Raw genomic sequence first — 27,767 nt, forward strand, 5'->3', positions numbered from 1 at the left:
TTCCACAACAAAAGATGGAAGTTTGTTCCACCAATCAACTACCCGCTGGATAAAGGCAAACTTCCGCACATCTGTCCTACAAGTGTCTTTCCTCAATTTGAATTTATGCCCTCTCAGGTGATTATTCTGAGCATGAGGAAGAATCCCATCAACATTGAGCATGCTCAAATCATTCAAGGCTTTATACACCTCAACCAGATCACCTTATAGGTGCCTAGTCTCCAGACACTGTAATTTGCAAAACTTAAGCCTTTCTTCGTAAGAGCAACATTTCGTTCCATTCACTAATCTTGTTGCTCTTCACTGTACTCGTTCCAACAGCTCTACATCCTTCTTAAAATGAGGCCTCCAGACCTGTATACTCAAGGTGTGGTGACCATTGCCTTATACAAGGGGGATAATCATCTTCTTCTCCCTGCTCGAAAAATTCCTGTATATCATTGACACGACACCATGAGCTACCCTTGAAGACAGTCTGCACTGCTCAAAACCGCAATTACCCCCAGGTCCTTTTTATTCTCTACCACTGTCAGTGTAGTACCACAGAGTTGATACGTTACTCTGGGGTTACTGCTTCCCATATGTAGTACTTTACATTTGTAATGTTAAACTTCATTTTCCACCTCTCAGCCCATCTGCTCAACTTTTCTAGATCCCATTGCAGCAGCGTACTGTAATTAGTTAACAACCCTACCAACCTTCGTATCGTCTGCAAACTTGGACATTAAGCCTGATATACCATTATCAATATCATTTATAAATACAGAAAACAATAATCTGCCCAACACTGAACCCTGAGGGACTCCATTAATAACATTAGTCCACGAAGAGCAGCGTCCATTGATAACCACTCCCTGTCTTCTCCCACTCAACCATTCCTTTATCTATAGCAGCAATTTGCCTCCAATGTGGCATTGTGTGACAGCAGTCTTCTATTTGCAACAATAACAAAAGCCTTTCTAACATCCAAATACATGACATCAAAGTTATTCCCTGCATCCCGTTTCTTTGTGCCCACGTCGTAGTATCCGATCAAACTGGTCAGATAAGACTTCCACTTAACAAAACCATGCAGTGCTCGATCGATAACTGAAGTCTTGTGTAGATGATCCTGCAGTGCTTCTTTAACCTTCTTTATGCCTCCAATAATTTCCCTGGAAGAGAAGTTAAGCTAACAGGTCTATAATTACTTGTATCACCCTTTGATCCTCCTTTGTGAATTGGGGTCACATTTGCACATCTCCAGTCCATGGGTACCTCCCCTGAATCCAAGGAAGCTATCATAATTATGGCTAAGGGTTTGCTTACTTCTTGTGCTGCCTCCTTTAATATAACCGGATAGATCCTAGCTGTCCCAGTTGCCTTTTTTATGTTTATCTTCAACAATTTCTCTTCCACTTTCCTCTCAGTTATTACAAATCATCTAGCTCACTGCCAGAGTTTAATCACCTCTGGCGTTCCCCTCCCTGAATAACTCCTCGTGTGAATGTAGATGCAAAATACTAATTTAGTTTGTTAGCCACCTGAGTAGGACCATCAACAATTGAACCATCAATATCCATTGGACCAATCTGATTAATCGCTTTCCTTCTAGGGTTTGCGTAGGTAAAGAACTCTTTGCTGTTTTTCTTTGCATCCTTTGCCAAGGATTTCTCTTAACATGCCTTTGCGTGCCTAGTCTCCTTTGTGACTTTGTTGCAGACCAGCTTATATCTATCATAGGCTTCCATGTCACCCATTAATTTATATGTATCCATGCATTTTTCTTCTCTGCCACATGTCTCATTAGTTCATCTGACGTCCATTTAGGCTTAAACCTTGAACAGTATTTCTTATTTGGTATGTAAAGCCTAGTAGCTTCCAAGATTAATTCTTTGAAAGCTTCCAAGATTAATTCTTTGAATCCTTCCAATTTTGAATTTGCTGTTTTTAACATCGTTAGTTGGTCTCACCGTATAGAATTTAAATACTGTCTCAGACCTCCGTAGTCACCTTTACGAAAGCAAAAACCCTTTCCTTTACCCTTGATGGTAGTTACCTCTTTGAGTGAATCCCACTTGAGCACACTGTGATTACTGCCACCTACTGGTTCCTTTATCTGCATATTCTTAATGCATGAAGAATCACTACTGGTAATCAGATCAAGAGTATTAGTCCCTCTAGTTGCCTCCTGAACATGCTGATGTAGAAAACAATCATCCAATAAATCCACAAAAGCCTTTCTAGTGTATAAGTGACTAACCTACAAATTCCAGTCAATTTCGTGGAAAATTAAATTCCCTATTATAAGACTCTGTGATTTACTGGCCCACTCTATTTCCCTGTATAGTTTTTATTATACGCATCAGAGTCATTAGGCCTATAACACACTCCTACTTTCAATTTTGATCTCCCAGTGCTTATGTCATACCAAACTGGCTCGCACTGCACTGCACTGTCCATCGATGTCGACTGGCTGCACTTCCTTGGGTTTTATGTGTTTCTTGACTAATAGCATAACCCCTCCTCCCTTCCTATCCTGTCTATTGTTATTATTATCATTATTATTATTAATATCCATATGATGCAAGGAAGCCTGGGGCTTATGTTGCACCAGGAAAAAAAAAAAAGTTCCTGAGTAACAGAGAGAGAGAGAGAGAGAGAGAGAGAGAGAGAGAGAGAGAGAGAGAGAGAGAGAGAGAGAGAGAGAGAGAGAGAGAGAGAGAGAGTCAAAAGTAGAAGGGAATCACTAAGAAAGAGAAGAATGATGATATCCAGCTCAGGACCCTGGGTGTGTCAAGCCCATACTCACCAGATGTGAACCCCCGGGGTTACATCATTCCTGTACACATTTTATTCCCCAAATTCCAGTTCTGCATTCCTTATATCTGTGGGACACCACGTCTCTGATATCCCAACAATATCTGCCTTTGATGTTTTGACCATCACCTCAAATTCATCAAATTTATTTACCAAACTGCTAGCATTGGTGTACACGCAAGTATACATGTACCTGTTCCTATTCTTAGCTACCCTAACACAACTCATGTGTTTACTTGTACCGCAATGACTCCCAGCAGTCTCTGAAATACCCTGCATCTTGTTTTCCAGGCTGCTACTCATTCCAATAGAAGTAGTGCAAGAGTCACTTTCACCTCTGCCAGCTTATGCTAGCACTATAAGAATTATACTCTTAAATCTTGTAGCATTTACAAAATTGGACAGCCGCTAAATAGTTGAGAAGATGAGCCGCTGCAAAGTAGTGGCGCTGTATTACATATGGATTATTATTGCAGAAAAGTGTGCGTCTTCGAATATATTTTCGCTATTTTCTGTGCTTGAATTCACGTATCTTAGGTGGGTGCTGTAATGCAAGCATGGATGGCAGTGTTCTGTTATAATGTGGTTCTCTCATAGAGAAGGAATAACACTGGATAAGATTTGAAGCAATTTAATGTGTGTTTTGTTACGTTAAGTCGAAACAAGATGTGATCAGTAATTAAATATGTTTCGAAACAAAGGATGGTTTTCAGGTGGACTCTGGAGGCCGAAAAATCCCCATTCCTTAGATCACCTGAAGTAAGTTTGTGCCTGTGTGTTCTCTACACTCATATTATGAATGTTCAGTTTATTTATAGTTTCAGCTGTTGTGTTATGGAAATCACTTGTTCGTGTTTTCATTTATTCCTCTGCTTTTGTTAAACCTGTATTATAGTATAGCAGAAATTTGCTTCGCGATAAATTATAAAATTACCATATAAAATTAAAATTACATGATATTAATATATACAGTATTTAAGATCTCTGAATGACAGTGTAGTGTTTAAATAAACTTTCCTTTGTCATTCGTCATAGTATGGATTCCTTTAATTAAATTAAAAGACGTTTACTAAGAAACATATATGCAGTCATGGAGTGAAGATGTCTGCCTTTAATCAATTGAAATTACTTGGTATTTTTGAAAGGTTAAAATATTTTTATTCTGGGAGTAATTAATACATTTTAGTGCTGATATACACACTGTTGTGAATTCACTTCGTTACAGCCGGTATTTAATGGCCATTTAAATTTATTTATTTATTTAAATTTGATTTTACTCTATACTGGCCACAACACCAATTTGCTATCATAGCATCTGTAAGATTCAGTTTTTGTTGTTGCTGCTGGAAAAATTGTATTTTAATAATAATAATTTACATAAATATAAGAATAAATTTTTCAATTGAAATTTATGATTTTCGTTCAGTATTCTGTGTTCAACAATAACTTTCTCAACTTTTCATCTCACAAATTTTACTGGATGAAAATATGACAGATTAGCATTTACATTAGTAAAGGCACATGATGCAAGAAAGCAAGTTTATATAGCATCAGCCCCCCCCCCCCCAAAAAAAAAAAAAAAAAACCTTCTCATTTCACCCATCCAGTCGCTTCAAATGTTTGTCTAGTTCTGCCTTGAATCTATTTAAGCTGTCAACTTCTACAATGACAGATGGAAGTTTGTTCCAGCAATCAACCACCTACTGGCTAAAGGCAAACCTCCGCTCAATCTGTCCTACAACTGCCTTTCCTCAATTTGAATTTATGCCCTCTCAGGCAATTATTCTGAGCAAGAGGAAGAATCCCATCAGCGTTGACCCTGCTCAAACCATTCAAGGCTTTATACACCTCAATCAGATCACCTTATAGGTGCCTAGTCTCCAGACACTGTAATTTGCAAAACTTAAGCATTTATTCGTAAGAGCAACCCTTTGTTCCATTCACTACATGTTGCCTTTCCCTATACTCATTCCAGCAGCTCTACATCCTTCTTAAAATGAGGTCCAGACCTGTGTACAGTACTCAAGGTGTGACCTGACTATTGCCTTATACAAGGGGACAATCACCTCCTTATCCCTGCTAGAAAAATTCCTGTATATCATTGACAGGACACCATGAGCTCTTACAGACCATCTGCACTGCTCAGAAAACTTCATATCTGCCTACACAATTACCCCAGGTCCTTTTCATTATCTACCACTGTCAGTATAGTATCACAGAGTTGATATATTATTCTGGGATTACTGCTTACCATATGTAGTACTTCACATTTTTCAATGTTAAACTTCGGTTGCCACCTCGAAGCCTGTCTGCTCAACTTTTCTAGATCCTGGTGCAGCAATGTACTTTCATTAGTGTCATTAACAACTCTGCCGACCCTTGTATCGTCTGCAAACTTGGACATTAAGCCTGATATATCAACATTATTAATAAATGCCGAAAACAACAATGGATCAAACACTGAACCCTGGGGGACTCCAATAATAACATTAGTCCATGAAGAGCAGTGTCAATTGATTACTATTCTCTGTCTTTTCCCACTCAACCATCCCTTTATCCATAACAAAAATTTGCCTCTAATGCCACACTGTTCCAATTTTTGCAGCAGTCTTCTATGTGCAACAATATCAAAAGCCTTTCTAATATCCAAATAAAAAAAGTAAAGTGCAGCCATTATCAACCCACTGCAGGGTGGAAGCCTCCTCAACAATTCATTGCTGAGGGAAATGGACCATAATCTGCCACGCTGGTCCAGTGCGGGTTGGCAGATCGACCGTATTTAGCAGTCAGGGGCTTGTACCCCGGTCTACTCAAAGAGTGTGTGCTACTGCACTCCCGCTCTTAACCACTCGGCTACCGAGGCCCAAATATATGATATCAAAATTATTCCCTGCATCCAGTTCCTTTGTGACCACATCATAGCATCCAATCCTTTCTTCTCTCTCTCTCTCTCTCTCTCTCTCTCTCTCCCCCCCCCCCCCCCGACCTGATAATCAGATCAAGTGTATTACTCCGTCTAGTTGCCTCTCGAACATGCTGCTGTAGAAAACAATCATCCAATAAATCCACAAAAGCCTTGCTAGTGTGTGAGTGATCAACCCACAAATTCCAGTCAATATCTGGGAAATTAAAATCCACCATTATAAGACTGATTTATTGGCCCACTCTATTTCTCTGTACAATTGTTTATTATACTCAACAGAGTCATTAGGCCATTAACACACTCCTACTCACAATTTTGCTTTCCTAGTGCTTATGTCACACCAAACTGACTCGACACGGCACTGTTCAGCCATTCCGACCTGTTATACTTCTGTGGATTTTGTGTTTCTTAACTAATAGCATAGATGAAAAGATTGAGAAAATTACTATTAAACATGGATTCCCTCCTTATTCATTACAATATAGACAGGAGTGCTCACACGGCATTGCAGACTTAGATGCAGACTAAACAATCAATCCTTGCAGCCAATAGTAAATCAAAAACAGAAAATGTTGCATCATCATTTACAGATAATGTATGGGGAAATGGTATATTAGTAGTTTTTAGCCTTAGTATATTAGTAGTTTTTAGCCTAGGTGACATTTGGTGACACCAAATGTCACCTAGTCTTTGTATGGCACACCAAATGTCACCTAGCCTTCGTATGGCACACCTGTCTAGTCCTCCACCCAATCCTCCTCCTCCTTTTATGTATTCATTGCTGATTATAATTCTCATAATTGTTAAACTTTTTAATGCAAGTTAATTACTAGGAATAAAAAAAAATTTTTTTGATCATTGTTTTATTTTTTTATAAAAATTCCAAACGTGAAAGTTATTAGAACCTATAGTGTTTAGTACCATGCATGGGTTGAAGGATTTTAAAATATTTTTAAAAATTATATTAAAAATTATTAAAGTTGCCTAAGTCAAAATTTATGGCTAAAAAGCCTCGGACTGTAGAATAGATTACTGACGTACAAGTTAGTGCTACACATCATTTCTGTTCATATTAAAAATAATTGTGGTTATTTACAAGGCATCATTTTGTTGAATCTCATATTATGAATACCTTCACAATGAGTTCCTGTCATTTTACTACTTTGAATAAGTAATGCTTTCCCAATAAAGAAGATGGTGGTATCCACTGACAGAAACTGTGCTAACATTTGTGGTATCTGAGGCAAAACCTTGTCGTGGAGCCTAATTCATATCATATCTTAACATGCATATATATATGCAGTAATGCATTTAGCAGTGCCATTTTAGGTGGCACCTGTGGCAAGCGTCTCACTTGTGCACCTCTAGCACACTGCCTGTCTACTGAGAATAAGTAACATTGGGGAAGCATTAGAATAAACTTAAGAATAGTTGGGGTGTCCCAACTATTCTTAAGTTTACGATTCCTTTCGTTTCAAAGGTGGTACTTGTGCATATGTCTACTCTGATATTCTTCATAAGAGACTTCCTAACTTGGAATATTCACTTTTTAATCTCCTTTGTCATAAAATCCCTCTATCCCATTCTGTCAGATTCATCTGTTGCTTCTATCTTTCTCCATAAATCTCCAATTCCATTAACTGCTTGAGAGACTCTTTAACTTCCTTTCTTTGAAACTTGACTTTTTCCAGTCTTTCACCAATATTGAGATAATTTTCCGTTGTAATTTTAATGTTTGCAATTTCAGTTGTCTTCAGTTTTTCTGTTTGCATGGAATCATCTGGTTACAGTGCTGAGGCTTTTGTGATTACTAATGACCTTGCGTAGTTTTACTTATTTACTTACCAGAATACCAGACAATCCTAATTGCACATTAATGCTCTTGATCTTTTTCAGATCAACAACCCTGGCGCCTCCGTAGCCAGGTGGGCAGGAGCAGCAGTGCGTAGCACCCGCTTCTTGATTAGACCAGGGTTCGAGTCCGTGACCACCAAATACGGAGGATGTCGAAAGGTCAGGGGAATGACCACTGCATATCCCTGGAGCAATATGTCCTTAGTTGCTAATGCTCCTAAAAACCAAATAACAAACAATCAACAACCCTTCCAAGTGTGTGGACAATGCCTAGCAGTGCTTAAGGCATTACTAGCATTGTCTTCTTCTAGTGAAGCCTCTCTTGGAATCTTCTGATCCCAATGTTTGCTTTTATCGTGTCAGTCAAATTATTTTTGTAGGGATGAAATCCTTTATTTTGCATTGTGCATGGAAGACTACTGTACAAATTGGTGCAGTATGATATTAAGATATCATGCTTAATGTCCAAGTTTGCAGATGATACAAAGGTTGGCAGGGTTGTTAATAACGGTAATGGCAGTGTGCTGCTGCTGCAACAGGATCTATAAAAGTTGGGCAAATGGGCTCAGAAGTGAGAGCTGAAGTTTAACATTGACAAATGCAATGTACTGCATATGGGTAGAACTAACCCCAGAAAAATGTACCAACTATGTGGTTACTACACTTAGGGTCATAGAGAATGAAAAAGACTTTGGGGTAATTGTGCAGTCGGATATGAAATTTTCAGAGCTGGTCATGGGATATTGTCTATGATAAACAGGAATTTTGCTAGTAGGGAAAAGGAGGTGATTATCCCTTTGTATAAGGCAATGGTCAAGCAATGCCTGGAGTACAGCGTACGGGTCTGGAGTCCTCATTTTAGGAGGATGTAGAGTTGCTAGAATGAGTACAGAGAAGGGCAACAAGATTGGTTAGAGGAACAAAGGGGTCCTCTTACCAAGAAAGTGTGTGTGTGTGTTATGGGGGTTTATCAGCGCATAAGCTGCTGTGGCTATAATGCGCCTTACCAAGAAAGTCTTAAGTTCTACAAATTGCAGCATCTGGAGACTAGGCACCTGTGTGGTGATCTGATTGAGGTGTATAAGGCCTTGAATGGGTTGAGCAGGCACAATTCTGATGGGATTCTTCCTCTTGCTTAGATTATGAACCCGAGGGGGCATAAATTCAAATTGATAGATAGTTGTATATTGGATGTGAAGAAATTTTCCTTTAGCCAGTGAGTGGTTGATTGCTGGAACAAACTTCCATCTGTCGTTGTGGTAGTTTATAGCTTAAATAAATTCAAGGAGAAACTGAACAAACTTTTAGAGGGAATGGATGTGTGAAATGTTTTTATTTTTGGCTGATGGTATATAAGCTTGCTTTCTTACATCATATGTCTCTATCCCTAGCTTTATTTTTATACCTACACTAAAGGAACAATTGTAAAACAGTTATTATTCAGTCCAAACTTATTTTCAACAGGCTAAGAATAGAAAAATTCCTTCTGATCCAAATGATAGTGGAGCATTCTGGTTTGTTTCTGAAGCTATTGGCCACAACCCTTGTATCATTGATCTAACCCTTCTAGCCATTGTATCATTGATCTTTGTAAACCGACGCCTGTCATGGCCAATACATTTCACTCAGTGCTTCCCACGATTGTTCAGAATTTTTCTAACACCCTTCTGTCTTCTGACAGAAGAGTGTTAAAGAATTCTGAACAATCTTGATGCCAATAAAACTCTTCATCTGATGGCATTTCTCTACAAATGCATTTGTTTTCAAAACATGTTCTCTTGAGTTTTGTCCTGTTCCGTGTTGCCTTTTGACACTTTCGTATTCCACTGCTGTTTTTTCCCTTCCAGTTATTGCCCCATTACACTTACCTCTTCTTTCCAAAGTAATGGAGGAGAAATTAATTAACCACTAACTTTTAACTTTTCACTTGCATAGCCAACTCGTCAGATTTGTAATAGAGAATCCATGTGACTCCTCTATCTCACTGTCTTAATATAGTTCATGACAGAGTTTCTCCTTTTTTTTTTTGCAAAAACTCAATTTTTTCAGTCTGTTTCTTTTCACAAAAAATAAAAAAACTACATTACAATTGGATTTTTTATTAATTTTTGGTAACAAAAATAAGCAAATTTACGAAAATAGCCATCAGGTGTGCTAGTCTAAGAGGTGTGGCAATAAAGTACCTGTTCTGGTGCAGTAAAAAGGACACCAAAAAAAGGACAGTGAAGGAGCTCAAAAATGATGTTTTTTTATTCAAAGAAATCACAACCTGATTGCATGCACTACTTATGCTGTTCTAAAAGAGTCAGTGATGGTGTTCAAACAGATGATGTTTGGACACCAAAAAAATTGAATGAGTATTTTGCATCTACATTCACACATGAGGAGTAATTAAGGTTTGAAAATGCCAGAAGGTTATCAAATTGTAGCAGGGTGCTTAATGATTTAGTAATAACTGAGAGCAAAGTGGAGGAGAAATTGTTGAAGTTAAACATAAGAAAGGCACCTGGGGTGGATGGGATTTATCCAGTTATATTAAAGGAGGCAGCAAAGGAAGTAAGCAAACCCTTAGCCATAATTATGAGAGCAGCCTTGGACTCAGGGGAGGTCCCCACGGACTGGAGATGTGCAAATGTATCCCCAATTCACAAAGGGGATCAAAGTGTGACAAGAGTAATTACAGACCAGTTAGTTAAACTTCTGTTCTGGGTAAAATAATGGAGTTGGTTAAAGATGCATTGCAGGATCATCTAGACAAGACTGCAGCAATAATTCAGACACAGCATGGGTTTGTTAAGGGAAAGTCTTGTCTGACAAATTTGATTAGATATTATGATGTGGTTATAAAGGAACTGGATGCAAAAAATAATTTTGATATCATATACTTGGATTTGAGGAAAGCTTTTGACACTGTTGCACATCGAAGACTACTGTACAAATTGGAGCATAATGGTATTAAGGGTAAGTTGCTACAATGGATAAAAGGATGGTTGAGTGGGAGAAGACAGAGGGTGGTAATCAATGGGTGCTGCTCTTCGTGGACTAATGTTATTAGTGGAGTCCCACAGGGTTCGGTGATGGTCCACTGTTGTTTTGTATATTTATCAATGATATTAATGAAGGTATATCAGGCTTAAAGTCGAAGTTTGCAGATGATACAAAGGTTGGTAGAGTTGTTAATGACAGTAATGGCAATGTGCCACTGCAACAGGATCTAGAAAATTTGGGCAGATGGGCTGAGAAGTGGCAACTGAAGTTTAACCTTGACAAATGCAAAGTACTGCATATGGGTAGACGTAACCCCAGAGAAACGTACCAACTGTGTGGTTCTACACTTAAGGTGGTAGGAATTGAAAAAGATCTGGGAGTAATTGTGCAGTCAGATATTCAGTTTTCTGAGCAATGGAGACAGGCTGCCAGGGCAGGTCATGGGGTTTTGTCAATGATATAGGAATTTTGCTAGCAGGGAAAAGGAGATAATTGTCCCTCTGTATAATGCAATGGTCAGGCCATGCCTTGAGTACTGCGTACAGGTCTGGAGGCCTCATTTTAGGAAGGATGTAGATTTTCTTGAGCATATACAGAGAAGGGCAACAAGATTGATTAGGGGAATGAAGGGATCCTCTTACCAAGGGAGGTTTAAGTTCTGCAAATTGCAGCGGCTGGAGATTAGGCACCTGCAAGGTGATCTCATTGAGGTGTATAAGGCCTTGAATGGGTTAAGCATGCTGAATTCTGATGGGATTCTTCCACTTGTTCATATTACGAACCTAAGGGAGCATAAATTCAAATTGAGGAAAGACAGATGTAGAATAGATGTGCAGAAATTTGCCTTTAGGCAGTGGGTGGTTAATTGCTGAAACAAACTTCCATCTGTCATTGTGAAAGTTGATAGGTTAAATAAATTTAAGGTTGTTGTTGTTGTTATTTGGTTTTTTAGGAGCATTAGCAACTAAGGCCATGTTGCTCCGGGAATAAGCGGTGGTCATTCCCTGACCTTTCTGCATCCTCCGTATTTGGTGGTGACGGGCTCTAATCCCGGTCTAATCAAGAAGTGTGCCCTTCACACTGCTGCTCCTTCCAGCCTGGCTACGGAGGCACCCTAGGTGGAACTGGAGAAACATTTAGAGGGAATTGTTTTGTAAATAAAAAAAATTTTTTTTTTGGCTGTTCTGCACAAGCTCATACACTTGCTTTCTTGCATCACATGCCACTACTACCCTGCGAAAGAGGAAGAAGTCCACTGGTACTAGATTTGGAGAGTAGGGCAAATGATTGATCTGTACAGTGCCATGTTTCTTCAGAAATGTTTCACGATTGGTGCAGAATGGGTAGGGGGATATTGTGGTGCAACAGTAACTAACTGCCTTTCTCTGAAAATTGCAGGCTCACCAGGGAAATGTGCTTCACTAATCTTTGAAGCATCTCAATGTAGAACGCAGCATTGACTCTCTATTTCGTGTATCAATTTGATATTTGTTTGTCATTCCATTGTAAAATCATGACACGGAACTAACACTACTAACGAAACTGGTTGTTACTTGTAACCTTTCAACCTATTGGATAATCTTTGTACTACCATCTGTTGGAGGAATTACTTGTGAATCACACCATTTTTATTCTTACCAAGAAAGGCTTAAGTTCTGCAAATTGCAGCACCTGGAGAGTAGGCACCTGCTAGGTGATCTGATTGAAGTGTATAAGGCCTTGAATGGATTGAGCAAGCTGAATGCAGATGGGATTCTTCCTCTTGCTCAGATTAAGAACCTGAGGGGGCATAGATTCAAATTGAGGAAAGACAGTTAGTTGTAGAATAGATGTGTGGAAATTTGCCTTTAGCCAGAGGGTGGTTGATTGGTGGAACAGACTTCTGTCTTTTGTTGTGGAAGTTGATAGCCTAAATAAATTTAAGGCCGAGCTGGACCGGCATTTGGAACGAACGGAGGGGTGAAATGGGAGGTTTTTTTTTTTTTTTTGGCTGATGCTGCATAAGCTTGCTTTCTTGCATCGTATGCCTCTACTAATGCTAATGCTAAATTTGTCAAAAAACATGATCAGCATTGTCCTGATCCTGGACTTTTTTAAACAAAACATTTTGGGCCTTGATGATTTTGAAGTCCACTGTATGTTCTGAGACTTTATCTCTGGGTCGTACTGAAACACCCAGTACTCATCTTTAGTGACAGTACAGTTGAGGAAATTAGGTTTGTCTTGACAAGGCTAATGAAATTGTCACATGTTGCTCTTCATTGCTTCTGTTGATCTTTGAGGCTGTGGGGCAATCATTTTGCATAGACCTTCCTTTTCCCTAAATCTTCATGCAGAATTTGAAGAATTGTTTCCTTTTTCGTATCCAGCTAATCAGCTGTCATTCTGAGGACCAATTGATGATCTCTTGCCACAATTTCCTGAAATTTTGCAACCCTCTCATTTCAAGAGATTGATAGATGCCTGCTTCTTGGGTCATTGTGAATGTCCCCACATTCATCTTTGAACCGCTTATACCATTCACTAGTACAACTTGACCTTTAATCACCATGAGCAATTTTTAATATTTCTGTTGCTGATTTTTCCCAGTCTAAAGCAAAATTCGATATTTGTTTGTCATTCCATTGCAAAATCATGACACGGAATTGTAACACCACTAATGAAACTGGTTGTTACTTGTAACCTTTCAGTCTACTGGATAATCTTTGTATTACCATCTGTTGGAGGAAGTGTGAACTACAACATACTGCTTCCATTTATTTTCAAACTTGTTGAACAGGATCAGAATAGCACCAATCCAGGAACTTTGTTGCCATATCTTGTATGTTTCAAAATAGGAAAATGGTATAATGGCACTGTTCTCTGTTATGTACTATCATTTCATAGTACATCACATAATGGGAAGCTAATTAACAATATCTTTCAGTAAGATGCCAAAGAAATATGATGTAAAATTTGCATATGCAAGATTTTGTGTATTGTAAAATCTAAATTCTAAGATAACATGTTTGCCTTCAGTACTGTATACAGATATGTTTTTTCAATTGCAACCAGTGGGAAACACAATGTAATACAAGGCATTTGCAAATAATAAGCTCATAGAGAAAAATGCAAAAAATAGATGTGGCATTTCATAGTGATGCCATGCATGTTCAATGTTTATTTGTATCTTTTGTCATAGAATCTTCCTATGAATTGGCTGCTCATTCAGGTGCATTGGCCAGAAAATTTCCTGATGATTGCAATCATTACCTCTTTTGTGCCATCACAGAAGAGATACTCTTAAAATGGAACATTTTTGATTGCTACAGATGGGAGCGAACAAAGTGAATCTAAGCTATCCATTGTGGTAACCTTTCATAATAAAAGAAAAGAAAAAAAATGGTAATATTGAAATCAGCTTGCTCTCAGTGCCAAATATGCAATCTAGACTTGCTTTGATGATGTGATCCAGGAGAGCTGGGAAAATATTCAGACTGTCACATACGGCAGGAGGTAATGCAGTAAGCAATAGCATTAATAGTGGCAAATTATGCACGAAAGCAAGCTTATACAGCATCAGCAGAAAAGAAAAGCCAACATTTTCCATTTCACCTATCCATTCCCTTTAGTAGTTTGTCTAGTTCTTCCTTGAATTTATTTAAGCTATGAACTTCCATGACTACAGATGGAAGTTTGTTCCAGCAATCAACCACTCACTGGCTAAAGACAGATTTCTGCACGTGTTCTGTGCCTTCCTTCCTCAATTTTAATTTATGCTCTCTCACGTGTATAGTCTGAGTGAGAGGAAGAATCTCATCAACATTGAGCTTGCTCAATTCATTCAAACCCTTAAGAAACAAGTCAGTCAGATTACCTTGCAAGTGCTTAGTCTCCAGACATTGCAATTGTAGAATGAAGCTTTTCTTGGCAAGAGCACCCCTTTATTCCCCTAACCAGTCTCGTTGCTCTTCTCTGTACTCTTTCCAACAGCTCTACATCCTTCCTAAATTGAGGCATCATTTTATATGCAGTACTGCCGATGTGTCCTGACCATTGCCTTATACAATGAGATAATAATCTCCTTATCCCTGCTAGCAAAATTCTATACATTATTGACAAAACCCAATGAGCTGATCTGGTAGCCTGTCTGCACTGCTTTGAGAACTTCATATTTGACTGCACAATTACCCCCAGGTATTTTTTATTTTCCACTACCCTGAGTAGTGGAAAATGAAAAATACCTGGGGGTAATTGTGTATGTAACAATTGGTACATTACTCTGGGATTACTGTTACTCATATGCAGTACTTTACATTTGCTAATGTTAAACTTGAAGTTGTGTAGCTGATTGCCAAACAAACTTCCATGTGTTGTTATAGAAGTTGACAGCTTAAATAAATTCAAGGCAGAACTAGACAAACTTTTGGAGTGAATGGGTGGGTGATATGGGAGGTTTTTTTTTTTTTTTTTTTTCCAGTTGATACTGCATAAGTTTGCTTTCTTGTATCATATGCCTCTAATGCTAACAACACTGAGTTGGTGCCTAATATTCTCACACACCTTTACATCAAACACACACAAAGGCATTCTCCCCCACCCCTCCCGGCAATATCATGTCTTGTTTCAGATAGCCACAAACATCAAACAAGCAGTACCATTTTGTAAGGCCATGATTCAGAGGACAACTGTCCCCCCCCCAGTTCTCCCCTGACTTGCAGCACTGCCACTACCTTGGGCCTTTTGCTTTGCTGCTCTGGTCTGAAGATGATTTCATTAAAATTCAATATAATAAAAATATTATACTAAACTAATATATCTAATGCAATAATAACACTATGCACCAGTTATGCTACGAAGTTTATTTATTATATATATATGTATTGCAATATCGAGCATATGGGTATATATATTTTGTATGGCCTATCAAGTGTAAGTTATATGTATTACACTATACCATTACAATTATATGTTCTAAGTAATTATAATTGATAATCTCAGGGGCTCTCATCTGGTGAGTATGGGCTTGGCACCTCCATAGCCAGATGGGAAGGAGCAGCAGTGCGTAGCACACGCTTCTTGATTAGACCGGGGTTCGAGCCCATCACCACCAAATATGGAGGATGCGGAAAGGTCAGTGAATGACCATCGCATATCCCGGAGCAACATGGCTTTAGTTGCTAATGCTCCTAAAAACCAAATAACAACAACAACTTGGCACACCCAGTGTCTTGAGCTGGATATCATTATTCTTCTCTTTCTTGGTGATTCCCTTCTGCCTGTCTCTCTCTCTCTCTCTCTCTCTCTCTCTCTGAGCAACTCAGCATTTTTGAGTATGGGCTTGGCGCCTCCGTAGCCAGGTGGGAAGGAGCAGCAGTGCGTAGCACATGCTTCTTGATTAGACCGGGGTTCGAGCCCATCACCACCAAATATGGAGGATGCGGAAAGGTCAGTGAATGACCACCGCATATCCCGGAGCAACATGGCTTTAGTTGCTAATGCTCCTAAAAACCAAATAACAACAACTTGGCACACCCAGTGTCTTGAGCTGGATATCATTATTCTTCTCTTACTTGGTGATTCCCTTCTGCCCTCTCTCTCTCTCTCTCTCTCTCTCTCTCTCTCTCTCTCTCTCTCTCTCTCTCTCTCTCTCTCTCTCTCTCTCTCTCTCAGCAACTCAGCATTTTTTTTTTTTTTTTTTTTTTTTTTGGCTGGTGCAGCAAAAGCCTTGGCTTCCTTGCACCAAAATGCTAATGATGATAATAATAAATAATAAATTTATGTAACTAATGCTAGCCTATGTGATTCAAACATTCTACTTAAGGCATCAACTCCATCGACAAAGCAGATTCAGATCAATTGTGTACCAGCTAAATGGTGGTGTTGTGAATTGACATAGCTAGGGCAAAAGGTACACAAAACAAGGTGGTCAAATCATCTATTTGATTGATTTCAATGAAAAGTATTGGTGATTTGCTTGCTCTTCACTAAAGGAGGATCTGTTATTATTGAAATGTAGATAGTTGGTGATTGTGTTTTCTTTAGTGAAACCTGCTTTGATGGTGTGGATGTATGTAGCTGATACAGTATTGGATGCAGCTGCTCTTTGGGTATAATGGGAGAGTGAGATTTCCTGTAGAGAAATAGGACACTGGAGCAAGCTATGATCTTATGTAGTATGCTGTTGTCTGCCTCTTTTGATGCTGGAATTTTACTATGGCTGGTTACTAGCCACAAATATTATTCTGTGTCAGTGGAGCCTTTGTAAAGGAGCTTTGAAGCTTTTGTAAAGAAGGCTGCTGTCCTCTTTACAGTTTTGATATTAAGTTTTACGACTTATACTAGTCATAAATATAGAGGTTGAGGACAGGAAACAAGGGGAACAGAGAAATTTGTTTTGGTGAGAGTAGACAGGATAAGGTACTTTTTTCCGTTTTTCAGTGGGCGTCCACTTCCACAACCACCTGTCACTGGTTGTATTCAGACAGGGAATAATACAGTTCAGTTCCTTGTGCTGTTCAGGCTGGCCCACTTACAGTGAAAGAATGCACAGACAATCTGGGTTTTTAATGTGATTTAGATGTGCACTTGTCAGTCAGTAAATACCTGAGATAACTGGATTGTAATTATTGTAGTTCCTTGTTCTGCATAGTCTATGTGGTTGCTACAGATCCTTGCTAGTGGTTCCTTATGCTGCATTGGAAACATCAACATTGACTGGGACATGTGCTCTTCCAAATAGTTTAGACAATGTTGCTTTGAGCAGTTTCTTGTGATGTAGATGGAGAAAATATAACTGGGGGTAGTTCAGTTCCTGATAGGGCTCCATCTTGTAATTAGTTGATACGTGTATCTTTTGGAGCTTTTATATGGTTTAATGACTGTGTGAACTAGTGAGATTAAGATATGTAAGTTGGTGAATCTTGTGGACATTTATGACTTTGCAGACTGTTCATAGGGTTTGGCTTCTTGAAATGCGAATTCACCTCAACTATATGGAACTTGTGTGGAACACCTCGCAGATAAGATTTTAATACTCCTGAAAATTAACCCTGACAGCTTCTTGGAATTCATACCAAGAATTGGACTAATTAGTCTGCCTAGAAATGATCATCCCTTCTTTGACAATAAAATCTGGGATATGATATCAGTGATATCTCATCTCTGAGTATTATATTCCTGATCTGGACATAGTCGTTTCATCTTTTTTATTATTATTTTTTTTCCACTGGCTTTTATCTGTATGTTATTGTAAAAGTGCAATGGGGTTGCCAAAAGTTGGCTAGAACTAGAATACAATAAATAAAAAATACAAATTATTTCAGTGGCAGCATAGGAAGTGACTGTGCAGGATAAACATTGGACATTGTCTGAAAAATTGTAATAGTAGTAATGGAAAATGATGTAAGAAAGGAAGCTTACATGGCATCAACCAAAAAAAAAAAAAAAAACCTATCCACTTCATCCATCTATACCCTCCAAGAATTTGTCTAGTTCTTTGAATTTATTCAAACCACCCACTAGCTGAAGACAAACTTCCACATATCTATCCTGCAACTATCCTTTCTCAACTTGAATTTTTGCCCTTGAATTTAGGTCAAAGCAATGTGGTCATTTCTAAAAAAAATCTGTCTAGAACTGTTGATAATGACCTGTTATGGTAGGTTTAAAAACTGGAGTAGCAAGGGCATTAAAAGAGGAGATTGAGCACTTGGTGGTAATAGGCAACATCTTTATAATCCAATTAATGTGTTCTGAAAAAGGAGCTGCTGTAAGGGGATTAATAGTTGATAGACAATTAATGCTGTCTAGAGAGAAGTGCTGAAGGGAAAAATAGATTTAAATAATTTCAGCTGATGCATTCCACTGCAGTCAAAATGGCTTCAGTGGTCTTTGGTTAAATGTTTAACTAAAACTGGTAGAACACTGGCAACCTTTGACAGGTCTATTTAAAGAAAGAAAAGGTTAGAAGTGGCAAGAAAAGCCATATGAACCCTTTTCAGAGTTACCAAATTGAAAAGTGCAACAGACAATCACTAGTTAGTGGCATTGACTCATATCCAAATGTGGTTCATGATCAAAAAGAAGTTTTGAAAGAATATAAATTAACTCTCCTGAATCACAAACTTCTGGTTAAAAGCAATCCTAAACAGGCTGAGTAAGCTGATAACTCTAGGCATGTTATCCTCATACTGTGTCTGTTCATGTTTCTCTCTTCTGACCTTGACAGGTCAGGACCCTGGGTGTGCCAAGCCCATACTCACCAGTTGTGAGGCACCTCCGTAGCCCGGTGGGAAGGAGCAGCAGTGCGTAGCACACACTTCTTGATTAGACCGAAGTTCGAGCCCGTCACCACCAAATACGGAGGATGTGGAAAGGTCAGGGAATGATCACCGCATATCCCGGAGCGATATGGCCTTAGTTGCTAATGCTCCTAAAAACCAAATAAACAAACAAACAAACCAATAGTTTATAAATCACCTACTTTCATTTTATAAGTATAATTACCATAGTATAGTAGAAGTAAACTAGAAAGATGATTCTGATGTAGTCATACATTTCTACTACAAGGTTATGCAGTCTAAAACAAGAGGAGAAGATTCTTCTTTTGTTCAGCAAGGAAGTACTTTTTCAGTGCATGCAACTTTATGTTGCTAAGTTCCCATTGAAAAATGGTCTTGTAAATGCTGAGGCAGCACAAATATCAATGTCAGTGCATCATTTTCAAATTTGAAATTTTTTGTGAGCAAGTTTCCATTGCTTTTTGATGTTAATGAAATAGATGCAGTAAAAGTTTTGCAGCACCAGTTCCAGTAAGAACCTATCAGGTGCTATTAAGAAATAATTAAAAATTGATATTCAGTAGTCCTTAGTTGGGGAACTGACAAGTGCACATAGAAGCTTAAAATATAACAGATTATCCAAAGTCATATTTGTAATTTTAACAATTCTTCGTTGTAATGCTGCATGAGAGAATTTTCAGTCTGTTTAGAAAAACAAAAACTGAGTTCAGCATTAAAATCTTTAACATTCTTTCCTAAAGTAATCAAAATCAGTTGATGCCTAATAGATCCATGCAGAAATCCACACAGAAGAATCCTAGGTAAGCTAATATTTGAAAGCATATTGGTATGCAATCCTATGTGTATGTTTTAATATAAAAGACATTTGTTGTCAGTGAAATTTAATTTCTAGTGCACAGTGGACTTTACAAAAACCTCCTGTTTTGGCTTGGAATTCTCCTGTTTTTCTCCTGTGAACAATTGCCTGATCTCCAGCTTTATGAAAGTCAAAAGTTAGCAGCTATGCATCTGATCAATGACCCCTTCCACATCTATATTTTTGAGCAACCTTCCTTCTCACATAATTTCCTGAAAATTGCAATTGACAGAAATTCACGTCTGGTGTCCACAAGTATATTCTGTCTTCTCACAGTACTAAGTTTTAGAGGTTCTAATACCTTTTGTGTTCAGGATTTACATTAAAAAAAAAAAAGAAAAAATGTATGGATGACCTTTTTTGCCAGTTGTCTCATAATTTTCTTATATAATTAAATAATAACCTCCCATCCTCTACAAATGATTCTTTCATAAGTCATCTACTGGACACCATTGACTCTTTGCCACCAGTGAGCACTAAACAGAGCCCCTCATATTTACCTGTATAATAATCTCAAGATTCATCCCCTTTTGTCCTGTACCATTTTTAATTCAACACCACTAAAGGTATAAGTTATTTCAGGATTGTCTCCACTCACTGGTGCACATATCTCTTATATGCTGTCGTCAGTTGTTGATTATAAATGTATGAGGGTATTATTATTATTTTTTATTTTGTAGACGGCTCTGGCCTAGTAAAAAAACCTGCCCAGTGTGAAGTACTATATATGATAGAGGCCAATCAGTGTAATGATGTGCAAGTATCATAGTATAGTGTTGTCTTTTGTTTGTGTTGCGTGATTAACCACTTGGTCTGTGATAGGGGAAAATAGTTTGAATTTTGGTTGGGGGGCCCAATATCCTGATGTGAGTATGCCACCCTCCCTCCATCCATCCCTGATATAAACATTATCAATATCATTATATAGCTTTATATCCCCAGTGTCTTATTTCAAAAAAAAAAAAAAAACATTGCAGATATAAATCTGTATAATGATCAGTTATATACACCGATGAGCCAAAACATGACCACCTACCTAATATGATGTTGGTCCTTGACATGCAGCCAAAACAGCTCGTACCCGCCACGGCATGGACGCTACAAAATTTCTAAATGTGTCTTGTGGTATCTGGTACCAACATGTAACCAGCAGATCGTTTAACTCCTGTAAGGTCCGTGGTTGAGACGCCACAGATCGGAGTTGCTATTCCAACACAAACCACAGATGCTTGACGGGATTAATGTCTCGGGAATTTGGAGGCCAGGGCAATACCCAAGTCTTCCTCATGTTCTGCGAACCAGTCTTGAACAATCTGGGCGGTGTGGCATGGGGCATTATCCTGCTGAAAGATGGCACCGTCAGAGGACACCACCAGATGGCATCACCGTTGCCGTGAAAGGGTCAGCAATGATGTTTAGGTAGGTGGTAGACGTCAGAGTAGCCGGCACATAGATGACTGGACCTAGGGTATCCCAGCAGAACATCACCCAAAGCACGACACTGCCGTTACCAGCTTTTTTTCATCCCACGGTGCATCCAGGCACCATCACTTCCCAAGGTAAATGGCGCACACATACCTGGCCATCTACATGGTGCTACAGGAAACATGATTCATCGGACCAGATGACCTTCTTCCAATCACTCAAGGTCCAGTTTTGATGCTCGCGTGCCCATTGTAGGCGCTATCGTGGCAGACCATGGTTAGCATGGGTACTCGTAGCAGCCTGCAGCTACGCAGCCCAATTTCCAGCAGGGTTCGATGTACTGTGTGTTGTGACACATTACTCTCATCACTAGCATTCCAATTACGGGCGAGTTGTGCCACAGTCGCCCATCTATTGCCATGTACCATCTGGGAGAGCCTTCGCTCACCTCGAGCATCGATGAGCCATGATCGTCCAACACCTCACCGGCAGTTCGTGGGTTTCCCCTCCTCGGACCACTTTCAGTAGGTACTAACCACTGCTGACCATGAGCATTTCACCAGCCATGCCATTTCGGATATGCTCTGACACAGTTGTCTGGCCATTACAATTTGGCCTTTGTCAAACTCGCTTAAGTCTGCTGCCTTTCCCATCTGAAGAACAAGAGTAACACTGATTAACGGAGCTCAGTATCAGGTGTTTTTTATACAGTGTCCTGACCCGCGCATGTGCCATAGTTCACCTGCAGTTGCTTCAATTTGCATAACGACTCACTGGTTATAATGTTTTGGCTCTTCGGTGTACATAGATATAACAATGTAAATATAAGTTATTTACATAGCATTTTTTGCAATGAGAGCATGCTTTTTTTTCTTATTGATTGAAATTTAAATGTATAGCTATTTTTAATTTTATAAAATATATATATATGGAACCTATAGTGCTTAGTGCTGACATGGGTTGAAGGTTGAGAAGGTGGATGGTGTAGTAAACTCTCAGTTATGGTTTCTGAGAAATTAGGTATTCAGAACTTTCAATTCTGAATTTTTCAGACTCAGAAATCTTATTTGTCTACTTTCTGCTTGCTAGCCCACTCTAGTCACATTTTAGTCATTCTTCATTTTTATATTGTACACTTAATTCTGTTCATTCTTCTCAGTTTTTTTTTTTTTTTTTTAATTTGCATCTGTTCATCCAGCATGTTAAAATGGAAATTGATTGTTCCTTCTATTGAACAAAAACTTTTATTTCAACATTAAAAAGGTGAAAAAATGTCAAATTTAGCACTTTGTTCAACTAGTGGATGCTTCAAAATTTAATTAGTACCATTTTCAAGAAGGCCAACTAAGGAGAGAGCAAACCTCATTGTATTCCTTTTTCAAAAAGTAATATATACATATTAAATTTTATGTCAAATTTCATTCTGTAGTATATACATTTTTTTAAATAGGAATAATGTGAACTAAGCAAACATGTTTTACTTTTGAACTGATAGTTGAATACTTTAATATAAATTATGATTCTGATTTTAAACTTTTTATTATAAATTGAATTTGGTTTTTTTTAAAATCATTTGCCTTATATATAATTCTTCTGGGTTTATTTTTCTCTAGATATTTGTATTACCTCTTGTCAAAGAACCAAACTGTAACAGAACAGAATAAGGGACTCCTTGTAGAGACATTGAGATCCATAGCTGAAATCTTAATATGGGGAGATCAAAATGATAGTACAGTGTTTGAGTAAGTTATATTTATTTTCTTTTCACTCTGTTTATAAATATTTCAGATCTAAAATTGTATGGGTGAGTGCCTCATTCTGTCAACTTCGTTGATTTTGGCTTTTGATCATATTGATTGAAAGTTCTGTGCAAGATTATAGTTTTCTATAATCCCCTACCCCAGGCAACAGGTGTTTTTTCCAGAAATTTTTTTTTTCTGTTGTTACCATAACAAGTTATGTAATGTGTTTCTCCCTTTATACATAAAAAAAAATTATTTTTTTTGTTTCAATACATGCAACTCACATACAATGGCTTACCATAATGGAAATTAAAAAATATATATATTAAAAGTAGACTGCTCCTATGCATCATCTTTGATGATGCTTAGATTTCTAGACAAGGTCACATGTATCTTTAGAACTTATTCCAAGAGAGATTAGAAGTCAAGGTCATCTTGACTTCTAATCTCTCTTGGATTAAGTACAACACAATATTGCTTCATCTGCATCAAAGAAACTGGCTTCTTTTTGCTCTCACCATTACTTTTCTTCTAAATATTTTTTACTAACTCTTAATAAACCTCAAGTCTTCCCTACCATGGAATGCTGTTCCCACATTGAGGGGTGGGGAGGAAAAGCTTTCTCAAGCTTCTAAAATTCTATGCAGACAATCAGGCTAATTAATGACCTGCTTCTTATAAAGTCTCTCCACTCTGTCATAGATGTATATTCCTTTTCTGTAGATACTTCTGTGGACAGCATTCTTCTGAATTGGCATCTGTAATTTTACTGATCTCTTCAAAAGCAGTCTGAATGTGTGCTGCTCCTCATCCAGTTAGTGTCCATTCACCATCCTCATTTAGCCTTTGTACTTCTGTTCTCTGGAACAACCTTCTTTCATATGTTTTTCCCAAAAATTACAATATACAGAAAATTAAGTCTAATGTCTCAACAAGTATCTCTGTCTTCTTAACCTTCATCTCATTCACAATATTTAACTGTAAATTCGATTCAAATATACCTCAGCTGATAATTTTAGCCTTGTATAAGTATAATTGTGGTTATAACAATTTATCCCTATTTTTCCATTATGTGCTGTTGGGATATCATTGAAGTGGTAGAAACATGCTACACAATGTCCAATTTCCATCTGAATATATATAATTTCCAACTGGAAATAAACAAATATTCAGATCTTATCTAGTTTAAAAGTGCTCCATTCCTTCTTTTAAAATATTTATATTACTTGTGCACCATGGCACTCAAGCAGCATCTAAAAATATCAGCCTGACTTTTTCTGTGTTGTTCGTTGCCCCCAACTTCTGAGTGGTGGGGGATGGATGCTTAACTTGCATATTTATTTCTTTTGTTTCTCAACTGTGAAATAGTGATCCCATGGCTCATCAACAACAACATTATGGCAGAGAAAGTCTACCATTTTGTTCATATCTGATGAGATATTGCAGGCTCAAACCATTCTCATTGCTTTTTTCTTGTTAATCACTGTAATCGAATACAGTGAGTGCAGATTTTGTGGGAGTCATTGAGGTGCTGTTCATATGTTCTGGTACTGATTTAATGAAACTGTGTGTTGCTTGGTTATGTCTGTCATTCATCACAGTGTCAATCAATGTATGTAATGCCTAACCCGGTTGAAGGTCATCCTCAGTTGATTCATGTCTGTGCCAAGTTTTGCATACCAAGTATGCACTGTTGTGCATACTTGTTTCTGTTATTACAATCATCATGGACACTGCTGCTTTGTTGGGGTATTCACAGTAGCATAGCTAGGGTCTTGATGCCAAGGCAACATGTCTTCCCGGTACCCGAGTGTGGTAATGTGAATGTGATACACAATTCCTTCAGTTTACCCCTGAAGCTCTGCACCCAGGGTAACTGTATCCCTCTGCACCACCATTGCTATGCCCCTGGGTGTTCATGCAAAACAGCATTTTCTGGTTGGCCCATCTGAGAATGGGCCAACCGGAAAACATCTTTCTAATGGCAGTTCTCTGACTGGGGACAGCTTGCTGATGTCAGAGGTGGATAAGAATCATAGTTGGTCAAATGATAGCACAGTACAACTGTGGCATGAAAAGGAGCATGTTGGAATACATGATGCATCAAAGTCTGTCACAGATGTACAGCTACAGCTCTTGGTAAGTGGGCGCATGAACACTGATGCTGGTCATTCGAGGAGTATGCAAGGAAGATATTGCCTTGTCTGACAAATCTAGGTTTTAATTGTTCCATGCTGTGATGACAACAGTGGCATGAATCAGTTAGATTATAATGCCAGGTGTGAACACTGCAGGTTGATGTGGGAAGTATTTTTGTGATATGCATAAGAGCCTGTAATGCTGGAGCAACATCTCAATGCCATATGTTTCCAACCGTATGCATCCCTTCGTGCTCAGTTTATCTGCTTTGGTAATTGTTACTTCCAGTAGGATAATGTGCTGTGACATGGCACAGCTCATTCAGGTGTGATTCCAGGAATATGAGAATAACTTCACATTTCATTGTGCTTGGTCACTTGATCTCAACTTGATTGAGCATCTATGGTCAAGTTCAGGCCAGCATCCTTGTGGAATGCTGTTGACACCACGGAAAGTCTGTATCAATAAAATTTTCTTCTGTGTAGTGACTACTTGTGGTTGATTGTTCAAAGGCTGGAGAAGGTGGTATTCACTATTAGGTCAGTGTTTTTCATAAACTGGCTACCTACTCTATCCATTTTCCTGTGAGAAAGCACAACAGTCACCCATACAATTATGGACTTAGAGGAGTTGTTGTCCACTTTTCATTTGAATATCTTTTGTTTATATTTCAGAAATATTTTTTCTTATTTAGACAACTTAAAGTAATTTGATTTACTTCGGATTTAATACTCTGTTTTCCATATTAAATATCAAATAAAGTTTATTTTCTTAAATGCAGTTTCTTTTTGGAGAAGAATATGCTGTCTTTCTTCTTAAAGATAATGAAACAGAAATGTGGACGCTATGTTTGTGTTCAGTTATTACAAACTCTGAACATTCTCTTTGAGAATATTAGGAATGAAACATCATTGTGTAAGTATCACTTTTTTTTTTTCTTTTTAATGCTGCATGTAAAATGTAGTTTAATTTAGTTCAGAATAATTTTTCAGATGTGTAATTTTGTTTTAGCAAAATAATAATGATGCTTTCTCTCTGTTACTGTGATGAAAATCTTAAAAGCACAGCCATTTATGGATGTAGAATTTCTCTTTTTTTTTTTTTTTTTTTTTACAAGTTAATAATCATATCACTGGTGTTAAGACTAAAATAATATATTCAATAATGGTAATACAGTGCAACCTCTATATATCACCTCGTTTATGCCATGGTTTCAAATATAACACAAATATCGGGTGAATATGGGCTTGGCACACCCAGGATCCTGAGCTGGATATCATCTCTTTCTTGGTGATTCCTTACTACTTCTGGCTCTTGTTTCTCTCTCTCTCTCTCTCTCTCTCTCTCTCTCTCTCTCTCTCTCTCTCTCTCTCTCTCTCTCTCTCTCTCTCTCTCTCTCTCTCAGGGTAATTCAGAATTTTTTTTTTTTTGGCTGGTGTAGCATAAGCCTCAGGCTTCCTTGCACCATATGGCTAATAATAATAATAAAAAATATGATCATGTCCCCAAGAGGAACATAAAAAAAACTCAGTTTATGACAAAACATGAATTTCACAATTGACTTTTGTAGTTTTGTAGTTTACATATGCAGTTTACTTCTGCAAAATTACTTTTGTAATTTTGTAGAAGTAAATTGTATATCTTAGAGAGGAACCAGCTACTGCAAAAATATTTCCAAATGTATTCTTTTCTGTGTCGTCACAACAACATCCTCATCAGCTATTTTTAATCCACAGAAGGATGAAGGCCTCTCCAGCAACTTTTCAGTTCCTTCTGTTTTGTGCAATGGCCATCCACTTAAACCCCACAAACTCATGAATTTCATCTGTCCATCTCTGTTGTTGTCTTCCAGGTTTTCTTTTAGCTCCTCTTGGGTATCATTCTGTTATTTTCTTAGTTCACCTGTAATATCTTCGAGCTACCTGTCCTGCCCAAGACCATTTCAGTTCTTTAGTTTTGATAAGAATGTCCTTTATTTGTGTTTTCTGCCTAATCCATGTGTTTCTCTTCTTATCTAACAGTCTGATTCCTAATATAATTCATTCCATTCTTTGCTGTGTAGTTTTCAGCTTCTCTTCCGTTCTTTTGGTGAATGCCTAAGTTTCACTTCCTTAATCATCGTGGAGAGTATACATTGGTTCATTATTTTACATTTCAGACAAATTGGGATATTACTTCTCAGGTGTGACTATTTCCTGAATACTATCCATCTGAAATTATTCTTCTCTTGACTTCCAGCCATTTATCATTATTATAGCTAATGACTTGTCCCAGATAAGTATATGAATTCACCTTTTCAATTACTGCCACTTCAATGATTATATCCCTTTCTGAGCATATTTGTTCATCATTATTTTTGTTTTAAACATATTCATCTTTAGTCCGAAATCCTTACTAGCTCTGCATAACTGATTAAGATTTTCCTCTTAATTCTTTGGGATCGTGGCTTATGATCACAATGTCATCTACAAATCGTAAATTGTTTAGGTACTCTCCATACACATTGACTCCTTTCTGCGACCAGTCCAATCTTCTGAAAGCTTCTTCAAGGGCAGCAACAAACAACTTCGGAGTGTGTCTCTTTGTCGAACTCCTTCCTCAATTTAAAATTTGCTACTGTCTTTGTCTAGTCTAATAAAGGAGGTAGCGTTCTCATATATTTTCTTAAAAAGCATAATGTGTGGGGTGTCTATGCCTTGTCTTTTCAGTACCCGAAACATTGCCATATGCTGTATGGAGTCAAATGCTTTTTCATAATC

The 27,767-nt window shown here is 38.0% G+C and overlaps 1 protein-coding gene across 2 annotated transcripts in view; it reads left to right on the top strand.

The window, feature by feature from the left end:
- Positions 1-3,327: 3,327 nt before the first annotated feature.
- The window catches only part of ema (C-type lectin domain containing ema), a 223,042-nt gene continuing 198,602 nt past the window's right edge, over positions 3,328-27,767 (top strand). For both annotated transcript variants that reach the window (XM_090386684.1, XM_090386685.1), the window contains exons 1-3: positions 3,328-3,558; positions 22,741-22,869; positions 25,790-25,923. In XM_090386684.1, coding sequence (XP_090242810.1) covers positions 3,485-3,558; positions 22,741-22,869; positions 25,790-25,923 — 337 coding nt within the window. In that variant the 5' untranslated portion in view covers positions 3,328-3,484. The remainder of the gene's footprint in view (positions 3,559-22,740; positions 22,870-25,789; positions 25,924-27,767) is intronic.

This window comes from Mastigoproctus giganteus, chromosome 12, assembly GCF_048544385.1.
Source record: "Mastigoproctus giganteus isolate SK-2022 chromosome 12, ASM4854438v1, whole genome shotgun sequence".
NCBI classification, from domain to species: domain Eukaryota; kingdom Metazoa; phylum Arthropoda; class Arachnida; order Uropygi; family Thelyphonidae; genus Mastigoproctus; species Mastigoproctus giganteus.